Here is a 20,287-nt window from a genome sequence, read left to right as displayed (position 1 = left end):
TTTTGCAGCAACGACAAAATGTGAGACATTTGTTGTTTTTATGTTTATTTATTGTTTTTATGTTCAGTCTCAACTGTTACGAAGTTGATGTGCAGTTAATAAGTGCAATAAATATTTATACTGGAAAAGAAAATCGTGAGAGAATCGTGATCTCAATTCTAAGCCAAAAAATCGTGATTCTCATTTTATGCAAAATCGTGCAGCCCTACCTGGTGTTTAGAAAAAATGCATCTCAACTGCTCCGATACTCCTGACACGGGATCACTACAGGTTTTCTCTTGGGCAGCGGTTGTCCTTCTCTCCTGGATCGGCTGGAGCTTTCTTTAGGAGCCTTTCCAGCTTTGACAAAAGTCCAGCTGGGATAACCACATTTATGCTACGTCCAGATGAACAGAATCAACTTTTGGAGATTTACTTTCCTGGATGATTGAGAAAGCATCAAGACGTTCCTCCTAAAGTGTTATTCAGTGTTGTTACAGTCAGCTGCTTCAGCTGCTCCTGGGATGGGCTGTGGCAAAGAGAACAGAGAAAATCAAAATCAGAGTTTCTCTCTGAATTAAAAGCAAGGAAACAGCAATATATTCTACATGGTGAAACTGATGGTTTCTGGTGTTTGGGTCTGTTTTTCTGTATTTATGCAGATAAAGTGTAAACACAGATGAATTATACCATCAAATGTTAAAGGAAAATATCAGGATGAGTGTCTGTGAGCTGAGAAGGACGTGAAGCGAGCAGTTTATCCCAGAGCTGAAGCTGCTCTGTGTGCAGAGATGAGCTCAGATTCCTGCTGTGATTGATCAACAGTCACAGAAATGCAGACTTGTAGTTATTACTGCAGTATGGTCACAGCAGATACTGATAAACATGTATTATGAGGATGGATGATCAAGTTTCTCACTCTCTCCTTTAAATCTCAGTTTTTTTCTTCTTCACAGTTTATCTGTTAATTTATTAATGAATAACACTGAAAGAGTTTCTGTTATATTTCCCCTTGAACATCACCTTATTAGGGCGGCATTAGGAAATAGCCCCCCTCCAAAGAATGAATAAATGAATGATGATAATAATAAAATGATTAAAAAGCAGAGCTCAGAGTGGTAGAATGGTCAAACATGGATCCACGGGTGGTTCAACTGCATTTGGTGACGTGACTAAAGCAAATCTTTCAAATAATCCCACCATCAACGGGATGTTGTCTCCTTTACTACGGTTACTTTACTTGGTCACCGTGTGAATTTCTTTGAAATGAACCAAATTCTTTTATTTGTTGGTTGTTGCATATTTAACCTCTACAGTCAGGAAAGGAGGAGATGAGGCCTCAACAATGTTGGGTTGTAGCTGTGGTTCAGGTTAGAGTGAGTGTCCATGGAATAAATGTAAGTCAGTGAACTGGAAACATGACTGTGTTCAAACTTTGTTTTCCTTTTTGTAATGAGTCTAATCAAAGGTGGACAGAAGTATCTCCACTTTGACTTTTCTGTGTCACCATCACAGCTTCTGCACAGTGTCATCAAATCTGGATGTTTGTCACTAACAGTCAATGTTTTTAGTGATAAAGAAATGTGTTCACAGAGGGAGGAAGAGGAAAAGGAGTGGTGTCTGTGAGGAGGAGCAGCTGTCCTGCTGTGCTTTGTGTCAGGACGTCCTGAAGGATCCAGTCTCTACCAGCTGTGGACACTGGTTCTGCAGACAGTGCATCCCCTCATACTGGGACCAGTCTGCTTCATCAGGAGACTCCTCCTGTCCACAGTGTGGAGAAAGATCCAGAAGCAGAGCTGGACTGCAGACAGCCAGTCAGAGCAGCTGTGTACAAAGTAAGACTGAACATCTGTCTGCTGATGGACTCATTTCTGAAAACTGGACTTCTTGTGTTGTTCAGACATTGAAGAGTTTTCTTTCTGTTTTTCTTTCTTTCAGCAGATGTTGGTGTGCAGGAGGTTTTAGATGAACATAAGATCAGTCTGAGGAGGAGATGTGAACGTGTGACTGAAGGAAGCGATGAAACAGGAAGTAGAACCCTCCTCAACACCATCTACACTGAGCTCTACATCACAGAGGGACAGCGTTCAGAGGTTCATACCCAACATGAGGTGAGGCAGCTGGAGACTGCTTCCAAGATGGACGCCCTCCATGACGCTCCAATCAGGTGCCAGGACATCTTTAAAGCCTTACCTGACCAACAGAGACCCATCAGAGTGGTTCTGACCAACGACGTGGCTGGTGTTGGAAAAACCTTCTCAGTGCAGAAGTTCACTCTGGACTGGGCAGAGGGCTTGGAGAACCAACATGTCAGTGTGGTGGTTCTGCTTTCATTCAGGGAGCTGAACCTGATCAGAGATGAGCAGTACAGTCTTCTGGAGCTGCTCCATGTTTTCCATCCAACATTACAGAAGGTCTCAGCAGAGAAGCTGGCTGTCTCTCAGCTTTTGTTCATCTTTGACGGCCTGGATGAAAGCAGACTTTCATTGGATTTCACCAACAGGAAGCTGCTGTCTGATGTCACACAGAAGTCATCAGTCAGCCAGCTGCTGACAAACCTCATCCAGGGGAATCTGCTTCCCTCGGCTCTCGTCTGGATAACTTCCCGACCTGCAGCAGCCAATCAGATCCCTCCTACATGTGTTGACAGGCTAACAGAAGTACGAGGCTTCACTGACGCCCAGAAGGAGGAGTACTTCAGGAGGAGATTCAGTGATGAAGAGCTGTCCAGCAGAATCATCTCCCACATGAAGACATCCAGGAGCCTCCACATCATGTGTAGCATCCCAGTCTTCTGCTGGATCACTGCTACAGTTCTGGAGCACATGTTGACTACAGAGCAGAGAGGAGAGCTGCCCAAGACCCTGACTGACATGTACTCACACTTCCTGCTGGTTCAGACAAAGAGGAAGAAGAACAAGTACCATGAGGGACATGAGACGAGTCCACAGGAGCTGACGGAGGCTGACAGGGAAGTTCTTCTGAAGCTGGGGAGGCTGGCGTTTGAACATCTGGAGAAAGGAAACATCATGTTCTACCAAGAAGACCTGGAGCAGTGTGGTCTGGATGTGACAGAGGCCTCGGTGTACTCAGGAGTTTGTACAGAGATCTTCAAAAGAGAGTGTGTGATCTTCCAGAAACCAGTCTACTGCTTTGTTCATCTGAGCATTCAGGAGTTTCTGGCTGCTGTCTACATGTTCCACTGTCTCACCAATAGGAAGACAGAGGTGCTGAAGAACTTCCTGGAAAATAATCCAGATGATCCTTACTATTACATTTCGTTTTCTGATGATTTGCTTATGAGAGTCATGGAGAAATCCCTCCAGAGTAAAAATGGCCACCTGGACCTGTTTGTCCGCTTCCTTCATGGCCTCTGTCTGGAGTCCAACCAGAGACTCTTAGCAGGTCTGCTGGGTCAGACAGAGATCAGTCCAGAAACCATCCAGAGAGTCGTCAACAACCTGAAGGAGATGAACAGTGATAAAATCTCTCCTGACAGAAGCATCAACATCTTCCACTGTCTGATGGAGATGAACGACCTCTCAGTACATCAGGAGATCCAAGAGTTCCTGAAGTCAGAGAACAGATCAGAGAAGAAACTCTCTGAGATCCACTGCTCAGCTCTGGCCTTCATGCTGCAGATGTCAGAGGAGGTTCTGGATGAGTTGGACCTGCAGAAGTACAACACATCAGAGCAGGGACGACAGAGACTGATTCCAGCTGTGAGGAACTGCAGAAAGGCTGGGTGAGTCCAGATGTGATCATTAACATCATTGATCAGTGTAGGTTAGAAGTTTAATTTTGAAAATAAAATCAGATTGTAACCACAAAGTGTTTGTGTCCGTACGCTGCAACCTTCCACACCATTCCTTTATTGTACAGACTCAGCAGCAGCTCCATGGATCCCAAATCCAAGAGTGGAGAACAGATTTGAAGTGTGTCACATCCATGCAGTCACAGCTGTTTCCACCATGTTTCCACTGATATTGATCCTGTTCAGTGACACGTTTCATATCAGTGAATATGTTCTTTAGGACGTCCACTGACATGTTTAAGTGTCCTGCTGGAAATCAAACCATCCATGAAATCCATGAAAAATCCTTTTAGTGTTTCTAACTTCACCCTCTGTCCTCTCTCTCTCTCCATCCTCCTCACTGCTTCTTTCACTGATAATCACACAAACATCGTATTCAGCTACAAAATAACACAATAACATCATCTGATGATCGTTATTATAAGAGCAGGATCCATATTTGATATCAGAGTAACACACTGATGGTTATGTGCAGTCATCATCAGTGACTGTGGGTCAAACAGAAGCTCTCTGATTGGTTGCTGACCTTGGTCACCTGTCCACTCTCACCTGTTTGTGTTGCTCTCTCTTTGCTGTCTCCATCCTCTCTCTCCTTTCTCTCCCTCTCTGTCTTTGTACGTCACTCAGGTCCAATGGAAACAGTGACATTTACAAACCAGTCAAAGACAAACTGATCCATGTCAGGTTATAACAATATTCAAAGTGAATACAGGCTGCTGCTGGACACAGACAGGTAACATCATTTTGACTTGCTGTCACCTGGATCTGGACTCATAAACACTGAAGCCCTGAACAGGAATACAAATCATTTTCTGCCAACTAGCGACACACCAGCAGATAATGGCTCAGAAAGCTAAAATGAGCCAATCATTTCTGTGTTTAGTTCCCCTGAAATCAGATGTGATATCAGCAGCTGTGAGTCCATCATTATTGTCCAGTGATGAGATTTCTGCTCCGTTTGGTAACAGTCAGCAGGTTTTTCCTGCGTGTGGACGTGAACAGTCGTACCTGACAGCAGGTAGCAAACAGAGATCATCTTTCCAGCTGGAACTCTTCACTGAGCTCAACTCATTCAAATGTTCTGGAGTCAAAACAGGAAACAATCCAAATGTGTGTCTTCACTCTGACTCTGGATCAGATCTCAGTGACAGACTGTGGACATTATGGAAGCCTAAATGTGACACCATCTTCCTCCTTCATCTACAGATTAAAGCCAAACAAAGATTCTCATTAAAAGTCTGCAGGTCTGAGAGAGACTCAGTCGTTGTGTCATGTCAAACACAGTAAGAGGAGCTGAAGCACAGATGTGAAGAGCAGATGTTCATCAGATTATGACCTCACTCTGTTTTGTCTTCATATACATTCAGTCTGTGTTTATAATGCAGATTTTCTGCTTTTATAATAACACATTTTATATTTTCTATCATCACAGACTGACTCACTGTGGACTCTCAGAGACTCACTGTGAAGTTGTGGCCTCAGCTCTGAAGTCCAACCCCTCCCATCTGACAGAGCTGGACATGAGCGAGAACAAGCTGCAGTTTTCAGGAGTGAAGCTTCTGTGTGCTGGACTGCAGAGTCCAAACTGTCGACTGGAGACTCTGAGGTGAGTTCACTGTCTGCAGCTGTTGTAGTTTTTCTATATTTCAGGTCTTTGATGTTTGAAACTTTCTTTAGTTCCTTTTTTTTTTTTTTTTTGCCTGTCCCATTTGGTTCTTTATCCGTCAGAATTGTTGTCTGAAGACCAACAAGGAGACACAATGGATTTACTTTGCCAAATGGATCATCGTGGCATTGCCGTATTGGTCCATTTGATCGACCTTTGTTTTTATTATTTATTTAATTTTATTTTCAGTTGTTACAGACGGGACAGACATGAGTGAGGGACAGGAAAGGGAGAAAGAAAGAGGAAGGAAAAGAAAAACAGAAGGGAAGAGGGACAGTGAGAAAGGGGTGGGGGGTGGGGGGGGGGGGAAATCTCCTGGATCACCTGTTGAGAGAAAAAGAAGAGAAAACAAGCAAAAAAAAAACAGCAACATACTAAACACAACACCATCACGTTAATCTAGTGTAAACAGCAGTAAATACTAAATATTGAATGTTGTTGTGCAGCAAGCAGGACCGACAGCGCACAATGTGCTTGGAAATAGCACCAATAGAGGTGTAGTTTATGTCTATGAACAGTGAACACCCGTGTGCACACCTGTGTGGATCAGCACGCTTGTATTCAAAAGGTTTCTTCATGTAATGGTCTGCTAGAGGATGTAAAGAGCCATAGCCCCGCCCCCCAGGGCATGAAGCAGGCATGGAGGAGATCCAGGCCCCAGACATCCAGAGGCCCCAGAGTGCGAGAGCCCAAGGAGGACCACCGGAGGGGCATCCGTGCCACCCTCCTGGAACTTTCTTTAGTTCCTAAATGTTCAGGATGTGTCTGAAGACAAATGTGAAGAAGTTTGAGTGCTTTCAGAAATGTTGAGTCTTTCCAAACGACTGAACAACAGTTTTTTCTTTTGGCTCCAAACAGAAGTGACAGACTTGAGCAGGGTTCATTTAAAGGCTGACAGAAGTGGAGTGGTGACGGGGAGATGTTTGACAGGACAGTGTTTCAGCCTCCACAGGTTCATGTTGTGCTCCATCAGTCAGTGAAGATGAAGTCAGTGCTGATGAGGCTGTAGAGTGTGTGAGGGGTGTGAATGAGGATGATGACGATCTGATGATAGCAGATAAAAACAGGCTGCAGAGACTTTGAGCCATACAGGGCACACAGTGTGTGTACAGAACAGCTGAAATCATTATGGAGGCCTCACTGGAATATGGAAGCATCACAGTACAGCTTCAGTGAAGCTTTAAAGTCTCTGATATGAGATGAGAAATGAAGCAGCCAGAGCTTTTTCATGAGTAGAAATCCACTGTGACTGTGAGCTGCTGCTACAGCCTCCAGATTAGCCAGCAGCTCATCCTGCTCAACATTTCCTCACCAACTTTAATGGAAGTGTGATGTTTTCAGCTGGAGTGATGGTCAGGGTGGCCTCCCTCTCCTCTTCTTCTCCTCTTCCTCTTTCATTTGTAAAGCCACTTCTGCTGCTTTCATTCATTTGGAAGTCCTGTAGCTGAGTTTGGGAGAGACTAACAGCCTCGGCAGCAGAGGGGAGAAAGGCTGTAACACCACCACTTTACTCTGTTCTACCTGTCACATCATTTTATCAGGAAACAAATATGCTCATGTTTTTACTATGTTTGTCTTGAAGATGTAAGAAGATCACATGGTGCTTTTTATTATTGTGTTGGTTTGTTTCCTGTCTCTTGGATGGAGCCCAGCTGTGCGTGGCCCCTGGGCCTGTGGTCAGAGTGTGTGCTGGATAATCCGGCCCAGGATGAGGCCAAACTGACATGGGATGAAATGTCTGTCACATAATTGAGCTTAGTGTTGTTTCATTTCTGCACAATTTAAAACCAACCAAAACTTTGCTCTGTCTTTTCTGTGTTATACTGTAGACTTTCTTTGATACTGTGTCCAAAAGGAGCAGCTTTTACTTTGAAGGGGAGCCGTCAGTTTCCTCTTCAGGTTGGATGATGGAAGCAAATGAGTGTGTGATGTTCTTTCAGTGTTGCCCTTTGTAGACGCTCCCTGAGCACTGGTCTCACAGCCAGCTGCACATAGAGACCAGTGTTGTTAGTCCAGGTCAGAAGATGACTTGTTGGAATGAAAATGAGCTTGTAGTTTGTCTGCTTTAATAATGTGACTGGAAAAAGGTGTTGGACTTCAAATATGTCCGTTTCTGTCACACTTCACCTTTAAAAGTGAAGCCATGTGGTTCCTGGAAGGAAAAACACGACTTTTTCAAGTCTTTGTCCTGTTTTTATGAGAAATGTACGACTTTAATGTGAAACATTCAGAGTTTTTTCTCTTGTTGTGTTTGTTTGAAGCTGCTTCCTGTTGGCTTCAGCTGTTTGGAGTTTCCATTTTCTAAACTTCTACATTCTGAACCTTCTTCAGCTCTGAACAGATGATGAAACACTGAATGCTTTCAAGCTCTTTGTCTAATAAACTTACATCTTTCATTCTTTATACAGATTGTGGAGCTGTGGTTTGTCAGAGATCAGCTGTTATTATCTGGCAGCAGCACTGAAGTCCAACCCCTCCCATCTGAGAGAGCTGGACCTGAGCTCCAACAACAAGCTGAAGGATCCAGGAGTGAAGCATCTGTGTGGTTTCCTGGAGAGTCCACGTTGTCGATTTGAAACTCTGAGGTCAGTCAGCATGTTTTAGTTGTGCTGAGATGAATATGATTGTTGTGCTGACACTAAACTGCAGACATCAGGCTGATATTATACTGATCCACACTGAGGATCTTCATGGTAAAGTCTGTTTTCTTCTTCTCTGGTTTAGTCCATTGACTGCAGCAGAACAATGTTCACATTTCAAACAGTGATACTCAACGTATGGCCCGCGGCCCACACGCGGCCTGCCCACCTTTCCTGATTCAGAGAGAGGGGACCCTGATTAACTGTGTAGCTTCTTCCTCACAGTTCTAGGTATCAGACACAACAATGAATCATCCACAGCTGACTGTCTTTAGCAGGTCAAAGGTCACGGCACACAGCAGACAGTGGGAAATATTCTAACTCTGATCATTTATCAGCACATATCCATATGTATAAAAACAAAGCTGACACTGTGAGACCTGATCAGAGGTGTGATCATCACAGCAGAGGCCTTTGTGTCAAAGTCACTGAGGATCAAACAGAAACACATGAAGCAGGTTTTCCTGTTCTGGCTTTTTATAGCAGATAACCTTCAAAATCTTCTGCAGTCGATGAAAAACTGAAGCAAACCATGAATCAACATGTGAACATGAGCTGATGCTGCTGAAGTGAAGCAAAGTTACAGAGGTTTGATTACAGACACAGCTGAGAGTTTGTAATCTGTCATCATTTTAAAAGGTTTCAATTTCTTCAGTATTGAACAGCAGAAATGAGGCTTTGTTTTCGGAGGCTGACAGCAGTGAACACAACAGCAGACTGGTGCGTAATAAGCAGTGAATCATGCAGGAAACAGATTTCTGAAGGTAAACTGTTCTTGAAGCACACTGAGAGAGAGAGAGAGCTGTGCAGGAAGTAAACGTCAAAGTCAGAGAATTCATGACGATGTTCATCAAACGTAAAGCAGAGTTTGGATCTTCTTCTGCTGCTGCTTCACTCAGTTTTGGTTGGAGACAGATGAAACCTGCAGCTTCAGGATCTGTGAGCTGTCCACTGTCAGCCCCGACGGCGTGTCCGTGTACGTGCCGTCGAGTGAACGATCCACGCTCTGTGTTTCCATCTTTGTGTGTTTAGCTGCTCTCATTTACTGTTTTATCTGTTTGCTTGTTGTTGAAATACTTTTGGGAGCTTTAAGCTGAGATTCTGGCAAAATACATTAATATTAAACATCGATTCAGGATTGAATGAATCAACATCGCTTTATTCAAATTAAAACCATTTAAATGGGAACATGAATTTTTTACAGCCGCCTCTAATGCTGGGTAATGTCAGCTGGTCCATGTGCAGCTGGCTGTGAGGCTCAGGGAGTGTCTACAAAGTGCAACACTGATAGAACATCATCCATAAATATTGAGTAAGAACTGGACTCTCATACAGCGAGACTCAAATGCCTTTAAACATCAGCTTATCCTGCTGATCCAAGTCCAACACTGAGTTTGTAAAAACATGTTTGTCAATCATTTTGTTTGGTTTCTGAGGAAAAAGATTCAATAACTTGCTGCTAATACACAACATTTCATCATATTTCCTCATAACCCTCTTTTGTCTGACCATTTGATCCCATTTGAATTTGCAATAAAGGATCCACAGAGTTTGGTGACAATAATGACAGTAGATGTTTGTGTGAAAGTGCTGGAAGCAAATGAGTGTGTGATGTTCTTTCAGTGTTGCACTTTGTAGACGCTCCCTGAGCACTGGTCTCACAGCCAGCTGCACATAGAGACCAGTGTTGTTAGTCCAGGTCAGAAGATGACTTGTTGGAATGAAAATGAGCTTGTAGTTTGTCTGCTTTAATAATGTGACTGGAAAAAGGTGTTGGACTTCAAATATGTCCGTTTCTGTCACACTTCACCTTTAAAAGTGAAGCCATGTGGTTCCTGGAAGGAAAAACACGACTTTTTCAAGTCTTTGTCCTGTTTTTATGAGAAATGTACGACTTTAATGTGAAACATTCAGAGTTTTTTCTCTTGTTGTGTTTGTTTGAAGCTGCTTCCTGTTGGCTTCAGCTGTTTGGAGTTTCCATTTTCTAAACTTCTACATTCTGAACCTTCTTCAGCTCTGAACAGATGATGAAACACTGAATGATTTCAAGCACTTTGTCTAATAAACTTACATCTTTCATTCTTTATACAGATTAAGGGACTGTGGTTTGTCAAAGATCAGCTGTGATTATCTGGCAGCAGCTCTGAAGTCCAACCCCTCCCATCTGAGAGAGCTGGACCTGAGCGACAACTACAACCTGAAGGATCCAGGAGTGAAGCATCTGTGTGGTTTCCTGGAGAGTCCACGTTGTCGATTTGAAACTCTGAGGTCAGTCAGCATGTTTTAGTTGTGCTGAGATGAATATGATTGTTGTGCTGACTCTAAACTGCAGACATCAGGCTGATATTATACTGATCCACACTGAGGATCTTCATGGTAAAGTCTGTTTTCTTCTTCTCTGGTTTAGTCCATTGACTGCAGCAGAACAATGTTCACATTTCAAACAGTGATACTCAACGTATGGCCCGCGGCCCACACGCGGCCTGCCCACCTTTCCTGATTCAGAGAGAGGGGACCCTGATTAACTGTGTAGCTTCTTCCTCACAGTTCTAAGTATCAGACACAACAATGAATCATCCACAGCTGACTGTCTTTAGCAGGTCAAAGGTCACGGCACACAGCAGACAGTGGGAAATATTCTAACTCTGATCATTTATCAGCACATATCCATATGTATAAAAACAAAGCTGACACTGTGAGACCTGATCAGAGGTGTGATCATCACAGCAGAGGCCTTTGTGTCAAAGTCACTGAGGATCAAACAGAAACACATGAAGCAGGTTTTCCTCTTCTGGCTTTTTATAGCAGATAACCTTCAAAATCTTCTGCAGTCGATGAAAAACTGAAGCAAACCATGAATCAACATGTGAACATGAGCTGATGCTGCTGAAGTGAAGCAAAGTTACAGAGGTTTGATTACAGACACAGCTGAGAGTTTGTAATCTGTCATCATTTTAAAAGGTTTAAATTTCTTCAGTATTGAACAGCAGAAATGAGGCTTTGTTTTCGGAGGCTGACAGCAGTGAACACAACAGCAGACTGGTGCGTAATAAGCAGTGAATCATGCAGGAAACAGATTTCTGAAGGTAAACTGTTCTTGAAGCACACTGAGAGAGAGAGAGCTGTGCAGGAAGTAAAGGTCAAAGTCAGAGAGAATTCATGACGATGTTCATCAAACGTAAAGCAGAGTTTGGATCTTCTTCTGCTGCTGCTTCACTCAGTTTTGGTTGGAGACAGATGAAACCTGCAGCTTCAGGATCTGTGAGCTGTCCACTGTCAGCCCCGACGGCGTGTCCGTGTACGTGCCGTCGAGTGAACGATCCACGCTCTGTGTTTCCATCTTTGTGTGTTTAGCTGCTCTCATTTACTGTTTTAGCTGTTTGCTTGTTGTTGAAATACTTTTGGGAGCTTTAAGCTGAGATTCTGGCAAAATACATTAATATTAAACATCGATTCAGGATTGAATGAATCAACATCGTTTTATTCAAATTAAAACCATTTAAATGGGAACATGAATTTTTTACAGCCGCCTCTAATGCTGGGTAATGTCAGCTGGTCCATGTGCAGCTGGCTGTGAGGCTCAGGGAGCGTCTACAAAGTGCAACACTGATAGAACATCATCCATAAATATTGAGTAAGAACTGGACTCTCATACAGCGAGACTCAAATGCCTTTAAACATCAGCTTATCCTGCTGATCCAAGTCCAACACTGAGTTTGTAAAAACATGTTTGTCAATCATTTTGTTTGGTTTCTGAGGAAAATGATTCAATAACTTGCTGCTAATACACAACATTTCATCATATTTCCTCATAACCCTCTTTTGTCTGACCATTTGATCCCATTTGAATTTGCAATAAAGGATCCACAGAGTTTGGTGACAATGATGACAGTAGATGTTTGTGTGAAAGTGCTGGAAGCAAATGAGTGTGTGATGTTCTTTCAGTGTTGCACTTTGTAGACGCTCCCTGAGCACTGGTCTCACAGCCAGCTGCACATAGAGACCAGTGTTGTTAGTCCAGGTCAGAAGATGACTTGTTGGAATGAAAATGAGCTTGTAGTTTGTCTGCTTTAATAATGTGACTGGAAAAAGGTGTTGGACTTCAAATATGTCCGTTTCTGTCACACTTCACCTTTAAAAGTGAAGCCATGTGGTTCCTGGAAGGAAAAACACGACTTTTTCAAGTCTTTGTCCTGTTTTTATGAGAAATGTACGACTTTAATGTGAAACATTCAGAGTTTTTTCTCTTGTTGTGTTTGTTTGAAGCTGCTTCCTGTTGGCTTCAGCTGTTTGGAGTTTCCATTTTCTAAACTTCTACATTCTGAACCTTCTTCAGCTCTGAACAGATGATGAAACACTGAATGATTTCAAGCACTTTGTCTAATAAACTTACATCTTTCATTCTTTATACAGATTGGTGAGCTGTGGTTTGTCAGAGATCAGCTGTGATTATCTGGCAGCAGCACTGAAGTCCAACCCCTCCCATCTGAGAGAGCTGGACCTGAGCTCCAACAACAACCTGCAGGATCCAGGAGTGAAGCATCTGTGTGGTTTCCTGGAGAGTCCACGTTGTCGATTTGAAACTCTGAGGTCAGTCAGCATGTTTTAGTTGTGCTGAGATGAATATGATTGTTGTGCTGACTCTAAACTGCAGACATCAGGCTGATATTATACTGATCCACACTGAGGATCTTCATGGTAAAGTCTGTTTTCTTCTTCTCTGGTTTAGTCCATTGACTGCAGCAGAACAATGTTCACATTTCAAACAGTGAGACTCAACGTATGGCCCGCGGCCCACACGCGGCCTGCCCACCTTTCCTGATTCAGAGAGAGGGGACCCTGATTAACTGTGTAGCTTCTTCCTCACAGTTCTAAGTATCAGACACAACAATGAATCATCCACAGCTGACTGTCTTTAGCAGGTCAAAGGTCACGGCACACAGCAGACAGTGGGAAATATTCTAACTCTGATCATTTATCAGCACATATCCATATGTATAAAAACAAAGCTGACACTGTGAGACCTGATCAGAGGTGTGATCATCACAGCAGAGGCCTTTGTGTCAAAGTCACTGAGGATCAAACAGAAACACATGAAGCAGGTTTTCCTGTTCTGGCTTTTTATAGCAGATAACCTTCAAAATCTTCTGCAGTCGATGAAAAACTGAAGCAAACCATGAATCAACATGTGAACATGAGCTGATGCTGCTGAAGTGAAGCAAAGTTACAGAGGTTTGATTACAGACACAGCTGAGAGTTTGTAATCTGTCATCATTTTAATAATGTGACTGGAAAAAGGTGTTGGACTTCAAATATGTCCGTTTCTGTCACACTTCACCTTTAAAAGTGAAGCCATGTGGTTCCTGGAAGGAAAAACACGACTTTTTCAAGTCTTTGTCCTGTTTTTATGAGAAATGTACGACTTTAATGTGAAACATTCAGAGTTTTTTCTCTTGTTGTGTTTGATTGAAGCTGCTTCCTGTTGGCTTCAGCTGTTTGGAGTTTCCATTTTCTAAACTTCTACATTCTGAACCTTCTTCAGCTCTGAACAGATGATGAAACACTGAATGATTTCAAGCACTTTGTCTAATAAACTTACATCTTTCATTCTTTATACAGATTGCAGAGCTGTGGTTTGTCAGAGATCAGCTGTGATTATCTGGCAGCAGCACTGAAGTCCAACCCCTCCCATCTGAGAGAGCTGGACCTGAGCTACAACTACAACCTGAAGGATCCAGGAGTGAAGCATCTGTGTGGTTTCCTGGAGAGTCCACGTTGTCGATTTGAAACTCTGAGGTCAGTCAGCATGTTTTAGTTGTGCTGAGATGAATATGATTGTTGTGCTGACTCTAAACTGCAGACATCAGGCTGATATTATACTGATCCACACTGAGGATCTTCATGGTAAAGTCTGTTTTCTTCTTCTCTGGTTTAGTCCATTGACTGCAGCAGAACAATGTTCACATTTCAAACCTGCAAAGAAGAAGAAAAATCCTCCACTGGATGATTCACTGTGAAACTCTCAAATTCTTCGTTCCACCTTAAAGTCTGTGTGACACTGAAATCCAAAGCAAAATGTGCGTTTGCTTTACAGACAGCAGTCCAACACAAACATACACACATCATCCAAACACCGTCCAACATCCAAATCTCCTCCACTGCCAGCATGAATGATGGGAAAGAGAAGGAGGAGCACTCTGACATTCAGGGTTAGAATGAGTTTCATGAAGCAGACTGTGAAGATCAAAGCTGCATTAGAAAGCTTACATGAATGAATGAGTGGACAGAAGTGGACAGAGATCATCTGAAGCACTTCAAAGGCTTTAAATCAGCACATTTCTCTTTATTCTTTATCAACTCTGTTAGTTTCTCTCAGTTTTCTGTGGAATGAAGCTAACAGCAGGCTAATAAGATGCTGACCAATAGGTTTCTATTAAAGGTTGTAATTTGTATATGAAAAAGTACTTTGGCTCAGCAGGGATCAGCTTACAGGTAGAATACAGCTGCTGGATGGGATCAGCATGTCATAGCTATCTACCAAACTGCTAACTGGGGGATTTCAGGCCATCTATGGATCATTTTTGCTAACTGTTTATTCAGCTTAGGCTCACAGGGCTGCAGCCTGTGCCCTAGCTGTCATAGGGCAAGAGGCGTGGTCCACCTGCACAGGTGAGCAGTCCATCACAGGGCCAACAGAGAGACAGAGAAGCACTCTCTCACATCCACACCTACAGCCAATTTAGAAGCACCAATGAACCTAAGCAGCATTTCATTGGACTGTGGGAGAACATCCAGCCTCCACAGAAAGGCCAACAAGCTTCAACCTACAACCTTCTTGCTTTAAGGCACTAGTGCGAACCACTTTTCCCCATCTCAGCCCAAATCCTGCATCTTCCTGTTTCTGACTCCAGGCCAGCTCCACTAACACTTTCTCATCAGACACTGCCACCTAGTGGAGGAAGTCTTAGTTCCATTTGAAGCTTCAGATTACAGTTAGTTCCTTTACAAAGAGGTGGAGGTGGTGGGGCCACAGCACCATCATCACTGAGTGCCATAGGACACTTAACCTTTGTTTCCATATGCTGGGAACTTCCTGTTGTTCCAAGGAGGACTGGAAAATGTTCCTCACAGCACACTTCAATCATTTCCCTCCCACAGCATCAGGACCAGGGCTTTTTCTCTCTTTGGTCCCACTAAGAGATTTCCACACAAACACCTCATCAGTGGGACTCTCAGAGCTACCAGCCCTTTGCTACAATCACAAAGCTCTTCATTAAAATCAATGATATCAAAGCTGGAATCAAATGAGTCCAAGTCTTCTGCTGATTCAGCATCACATTCATCTTTGCTCCTTGTCCTGCATCCCCACCATGGACTTCATTCCTTTCCAAGCCAGCCTTGAGTGTCCTTTATTCAGCTCGTCCTCTGCTTTACTTTTACACCTGATTTTAGCTGCTTTATCTCTCTTTCAACAGGTTTCTGTGCCTCAATCTTTTTCTTCTCTCCCTCATAACAAGACAGCTTCTTCTGCCTGAGAACATGTTGGAGTGATTTACTAATCCAGGGCTGCTTATTGGGGAAAATACTTCCTGTTTCCAAAGTAATCCCCATTTTTCCCAGAAAGAAATGTCAGTAGAAATCGATGATCTAAGTGAGAACATGAGCCTTTAAAAAGTCCCAGTGGGTGCAGTCAGAGCAGTCCCTCAGTCCCAGTATAGAGTCTTTGGTCCAGACTGGAACAGCTGTGTGCCCAGTTTGAGCTCTCTTCAGTCCTGTGACCTGACAGACCCAGAGGGGCCATCACATCACATTTAGAAGCTCCTCTAATGGAGCCACAACACATGTCCAATACTTAGTCTGTCTTGTTGGACCAACTGGAAGAAATGATTCAAGGACTTAGTCACAGAACAGAGATTCAAATCTCCAAAATCCAACTGGCTGCATCAGGACATATAGTCTGAAACTCTGCACAGTTTCCTGTTTGAAGCTGCTTCCTGTTGGCTTCAGCTGTTTGGAGTTTCCATTTTCTAAACTTCTACATTCTGAACCTTCTTCAGCTCTGAACAGATGATGAAACACTGAATGATTTCAAGCTCTTTGTCTAATAAACTTACATCTTTCATTCTTTATACAGATTGAGGAGCTGTGGTTTGTCAAAGATCAGCTGTGATTATCTGGCAGCAGCACTGAAGTCCAACCCCTCCCATCTGAGACAGCTGAACCTGTGGGGAAACAACCTGAAGGATCCAGATGTGAAGCAGCTGTCTGATCTTCAGCAGAGTCCAGACTACAGACTGGAGACTCTGTGGTGAGTAGAGTGATGGAGTGAGTGGGTGGTGCTGTCAGCAGTATTGTACTAAACACAGTCAGTATGAAACAAAGATCCAGTGTTTCCTGTAAAGCTGCAGCTTCTCAGTGAAGCTGTGAGAGGAGAACGGTGACAGGCTTCAGGATTGGACACAAACACTTCCTGTTTCTCACCTTTATGGTCACCATGGTAACGGCTGACACGCTCTGATCAAACACTGTCAACAGCCAATCAGCTCTCTGAACAAAGCAGCACGCAGACGAATGACTGCATTAATTTCCGAATTTAAGGCAGTGAAGAACACAGTCTGTAGGTGAGGAAGAGTTTAGTGAGAGCAGATGTTTGGATGGAATTCCTCCAGTTAACAGCTGGAACTGTCCATCTGGATTGTTGGGGTTCCTACAGAGCTCAGAGTGGACACACCAAGGTTCTTCTAATGAATGAAAGTCCAAACTAAAACTAGGAGTCAAAAACATTTTCATCAACTTCAATAAAAATCCAAAGATTAGAAAAAGTGAAGCAACAATGAGTCCTAGTACAGTCCCAGCACTGACGTCCCTGCTGCTCTTTATACTGGATGTGCTGCATCACTGACTGACAGCTGATGAAGAGTCTCTGGAAACACTCGTTTATCTCCTCTGCTCTTCCTTCTCTCTGCAGGTGGAGGCGATGATGGTAAACAGGACGGTGTGTGTGCTGAGAGAGGAGCAGCTGTGTCCTGATGATCCAGAGAGGTTGAAGCAGCAGCAGCTTGTGTGTAGAGACGCTCTGACTGGGCCATGTTACTGGGAGGTGGAGAGGAGAGCTTCATCCAGCAGTGACTGACAGAGGAATGAAGTGCAGATGACTGTCAGTGCTGCAGAGTGAACTGCTCTGAGAACAGCTCCACTGTCAGACACAATGTAGAGTCCAGCATCAGCCCTGTGTGTCCCTCTGGATCTGACAGAGGATCATCAGTGTATCTGGACTGCTCTGCTGCTGCTCTGTCCTTCTACAGTCTCTGCACAGTCTCTGTCTGACTCTGGCTTCAGACCCTCCTGGATCAAACTCACCTGGAAAGACTTTCAAACATCACTCAATAGATTTGAATACAGAACATATTTGATATATACTGTAGATGTACTGTAGAGTTGCAGTTTGTCACTTGTAAATACAGTCTGTGAGCAGCTGTGAGCTGAAAGATCTTTCTAGAAACACGAAATGTTTTCACTCTTCTGTTGCTTTTTCATATATTTCCACAACATTAATATTGATCCCACCTGTCTCACCTGTTTCATGCTTTTAGACATAAGAACAGGACACCTGTGATCTGAGCGCTGCTGTGGTTGCTGTGCTGCACGTCTTCATTTAGATAACAGAGACATCTAGTGGTTCAGAGGGAGAACTGCAGGAGGTGGAGCTGTGTTTTAGCATGGAAAACTTTTTATCTTTTAGGCGCAGATACAAATATGACAAGTATCAGTGTGAGATACAAAAGGTCACATCAGTCAGCAGAGGGAACAGTGATCACACAGCAATGTACGAATAGAAACAACAGTGAATCTGGACATGTATACAGATGGAAGCAAACAAACAGGATGTAACACTACATTAAAGCCACAAATGGGAAGAAAACAAACCCAAAGGAAAATATATTTGATCTCAAGAATCCAAGTCAGAGGTTGTGGCCTCGTACACATACCTCGGTATTGTGGTTGATGACAGTCTTTCCTATAAGCCACACATTGAACATCTAATAAAGACACTGAGGCTGAAGTTGGGCTTCTCTTCCAGGAACAGATCATGTTTCACAGGAAAAAGCTTGTTGCTGCCACTTTTTTTCTTTTACCCGCCCTGGATTACAGTGACATGATTTATTTGAATGACTCTGCTTGCTCTCTTAATCTGTTGGATTTTGTCCATCATGGGGCTTGCTGTATGTATATATATATATATATATATATATATATATATATATATATATATATATATACTTACAATACCTACAATACCTAGCTTTTGGTTAAGTATAGATAGTTTGACGATTAGGAATCTGCCCTCTGGATCTATAACTGCATCGAGTACTGTGAAATTAATATTTTTATGTATTAGAATTGCTACTCCTCTTTGTCTAGAATTATAACAAGCTGAGAACACATGAGGAAACTCAGGTGTTAAGTTTGTTCAAACCTGTGACAGGCATGTGGGTTTCTCGTAATAAAACAACGTCTGCCTGTAATGTTTTAAGTTGGTTAAGTATTTTTAACCTTTTTTCCGTAGAGCCAGCTCCATGCACATTCCATGTGACAAATCTTAGCATGCCCATAGTTGTGTGTTTGTGGCTAATGATGTACGCTGTGTGTCTCGCTTAGACGGGTGAGGAAAATGGAAACACAACATTTTTTTTTGTAAGTAAAGAGAAGAAAATGCGCGGCAAGAAGCTCCATAGGTCTGACTATGAGTGTGCATAATAACTAATATGAGCAAATGTGTGTGGCTGTCCTATATCTGTGTGCGCTGTGTGGCTGTTGTCAATGTGTTTAATGCCTTTAAACGCATGTGTGTGCGTGATTGTGCAGAGTGGATGGATAGGGAAACAGGTGATCGACATAGTGATAGAAAAGAGAAGCAAATAAACCAAAGAGCAAGGTGCGCGACAAGAGAGAGACGGGAAAAAGAAATAAAAACGGAAACATTCCAATTAAAGCGTTGGCAGAGAGTGACGGTGACGTTATACTAAATTAGCAAACTGAAATTACATAGTTAAGCAAAAGTTAAAACAAGAGAGTGTGAGTGAAGAGGATAGTGTAGCGGATTCTTATCTGGTGTGCGGACAATACAGCCATGGAGTGATGCCGGGGTCACGGTAGAGCTGTCCGTCCACGTAGAGCCGGTCCACGGCGATGACAGCCCGGGAGCCTTTCTGGATAAAACTACGTCGGACTGGGAAGAGGACCCTGCGTCGTTCCAGGATCTCTCTGGGGAACTGGTCGTTCACGCTAAAATCCCTTCCTTTCAGCTCTCTGCCGCGACTCTTCACCTGCTCCTTCTACTTGAAGTGGCCGAATTTGGCTACAATAGGACGTGGTCTCCCGCTTCCTGTCTTCGGATCCCCGATGCGATGCAGTCTTTCGAACCCTATGTTTTTCACCGTGTCCTCCGGCAGCTTCAGTTGGATTTTAATGAAGCTTCTCACGGTCGTTTCCGGGTCCTCTCCGGCAGACTCTGGAATACCAGAAAACACCAGATTATCTCTCATGCTACGGGCTTGTAAATCTATAACGATCTCTTTTATTATTTTATTTTCTATGTTTAATTGGGTCAAATTTTCGGTTAGAGATTTGACCGAGTCCCGTAGCGTGGCATTTTCCGCAGCAAGTGTTTCCACCTGCCGCTGGCTGAACTCCAGGGATTCTCTCAGAGATTTAAATTCCCGGTGTAGGATCTCCACCAGGGACAGCCTCGCATCAAAACTGGACAATCACTTATCGATTGACTCCAGGATGTCGACGATATCTTTGCCTGCAGGCGATGTTGTGCTGGGGGAGTCTGCCGGGCAATATCTTTTAGATGACGGCGTCTCAGCTTTGGCTGGGGAGGATGCGCTCTGGGCCTTCTTCATTACTAAATCTTGGAAGCACCGGTCGATGTAATCTTGGAGAGCGTCTAAACTCTCCTCGTTGTCCTCCAGGGTGTTAGAGATGATAGAACAGATGTTGTTAGTTATATGACAATTGGTTAGTTTATTTGGTAATACTGAAGCTTAAAGAAACTTTATTAAATTTTACGCTACCATCCGCTTTTTTTCCGCCAAATCTCCGGCGTCTGACGTCACCTGCAACATGGGTCGCTTACCTTTTCCCGTCACTTCCGTCACTTACCTCCACACCTAAGTGACATGC

At 43.4% G+C, this 20,287-nt stretch overlaps 1 protein-coding gene across 4 annotated transcripts in view; it reads left to right on the top strand.

The window, feature by feature from the left end:
- LOC147331877 (NACHT, LRR and PYD domains-containing protein 12-like) overlaps positions 1-18,590 on the top strand; it is a 39,462-nt gene extending 20,872 nt beyond the window's left edge. For 2 of the 4 annotated variants that reach the window (XM_086288174.1, XM_086288175.1), the window contains exons 5-13: positions 1,573-1,814; positions 1,918-3,724; positions 5,226-5,399; positions 7,868-8,044; positions 10,190-10,366; positions 12,512-12,688; positions 13,718-13,894; positions 16,233-16,406; positions 17,067-18,590. In XM_086288174.1, the coding sequence (XP_086144300.1) occupies positions 1,573-1,814; positions 1,918-3,724; positions 5,226-5,399; positions 7,868-8,044; positions 10,190-10,366; positions 12,512-12,688; positions 13,718-13,894; positions 16,233-16,406; positions 17,067-17,079 (3,118 nt within the window). In that variant the 3' untranslated portion in view covers positions 17,080-18,590. The remainder of the gene's footprint in view (positions 1-1,572; positions 1,815-1,917; positions 3,725-5,225; positions 5,400-7,867; positions 8,045-10,189; positions 10,367-12,511; positions 12,689-13,717; positions 13,895-16,232; positions 16,407-17,066) is intronic. The other 2 variants (XM_086288177.1, XM_086288178.1) reach the window with 2 other exon arrangements.
- Positions 18,591-20,287: the final 1,697 nt, after the last annotated feature.

Source organism: Aulonocara sp. 'chitande type north' Nkhata Bay, linkage group LG4 (assembly GCF_057382095.1).
Source record: "Aulonocara sp. 'chitande type north' Nkhata Bay isolate Kocher_YH1m ecotype deep benthic linkage group LG4, A_spYH_male_GT1.1, whole genome shotgun sequence".
In the NCBI taxonomy this organism is placed as follows: domain Eukaryota; kingdom Metazoa; phylum Chordata; class Actinopteri; order Cichliformes; family Cichlidae; genus Aulonocara; species Aulonocara sp. 'chitande type north' Nkhata Bay.
The sequence above is the reverse complement of the archived record's forward strand: the minus strand, read 5'-3'. Positions and strand labels throughout refer to the sequence as shown.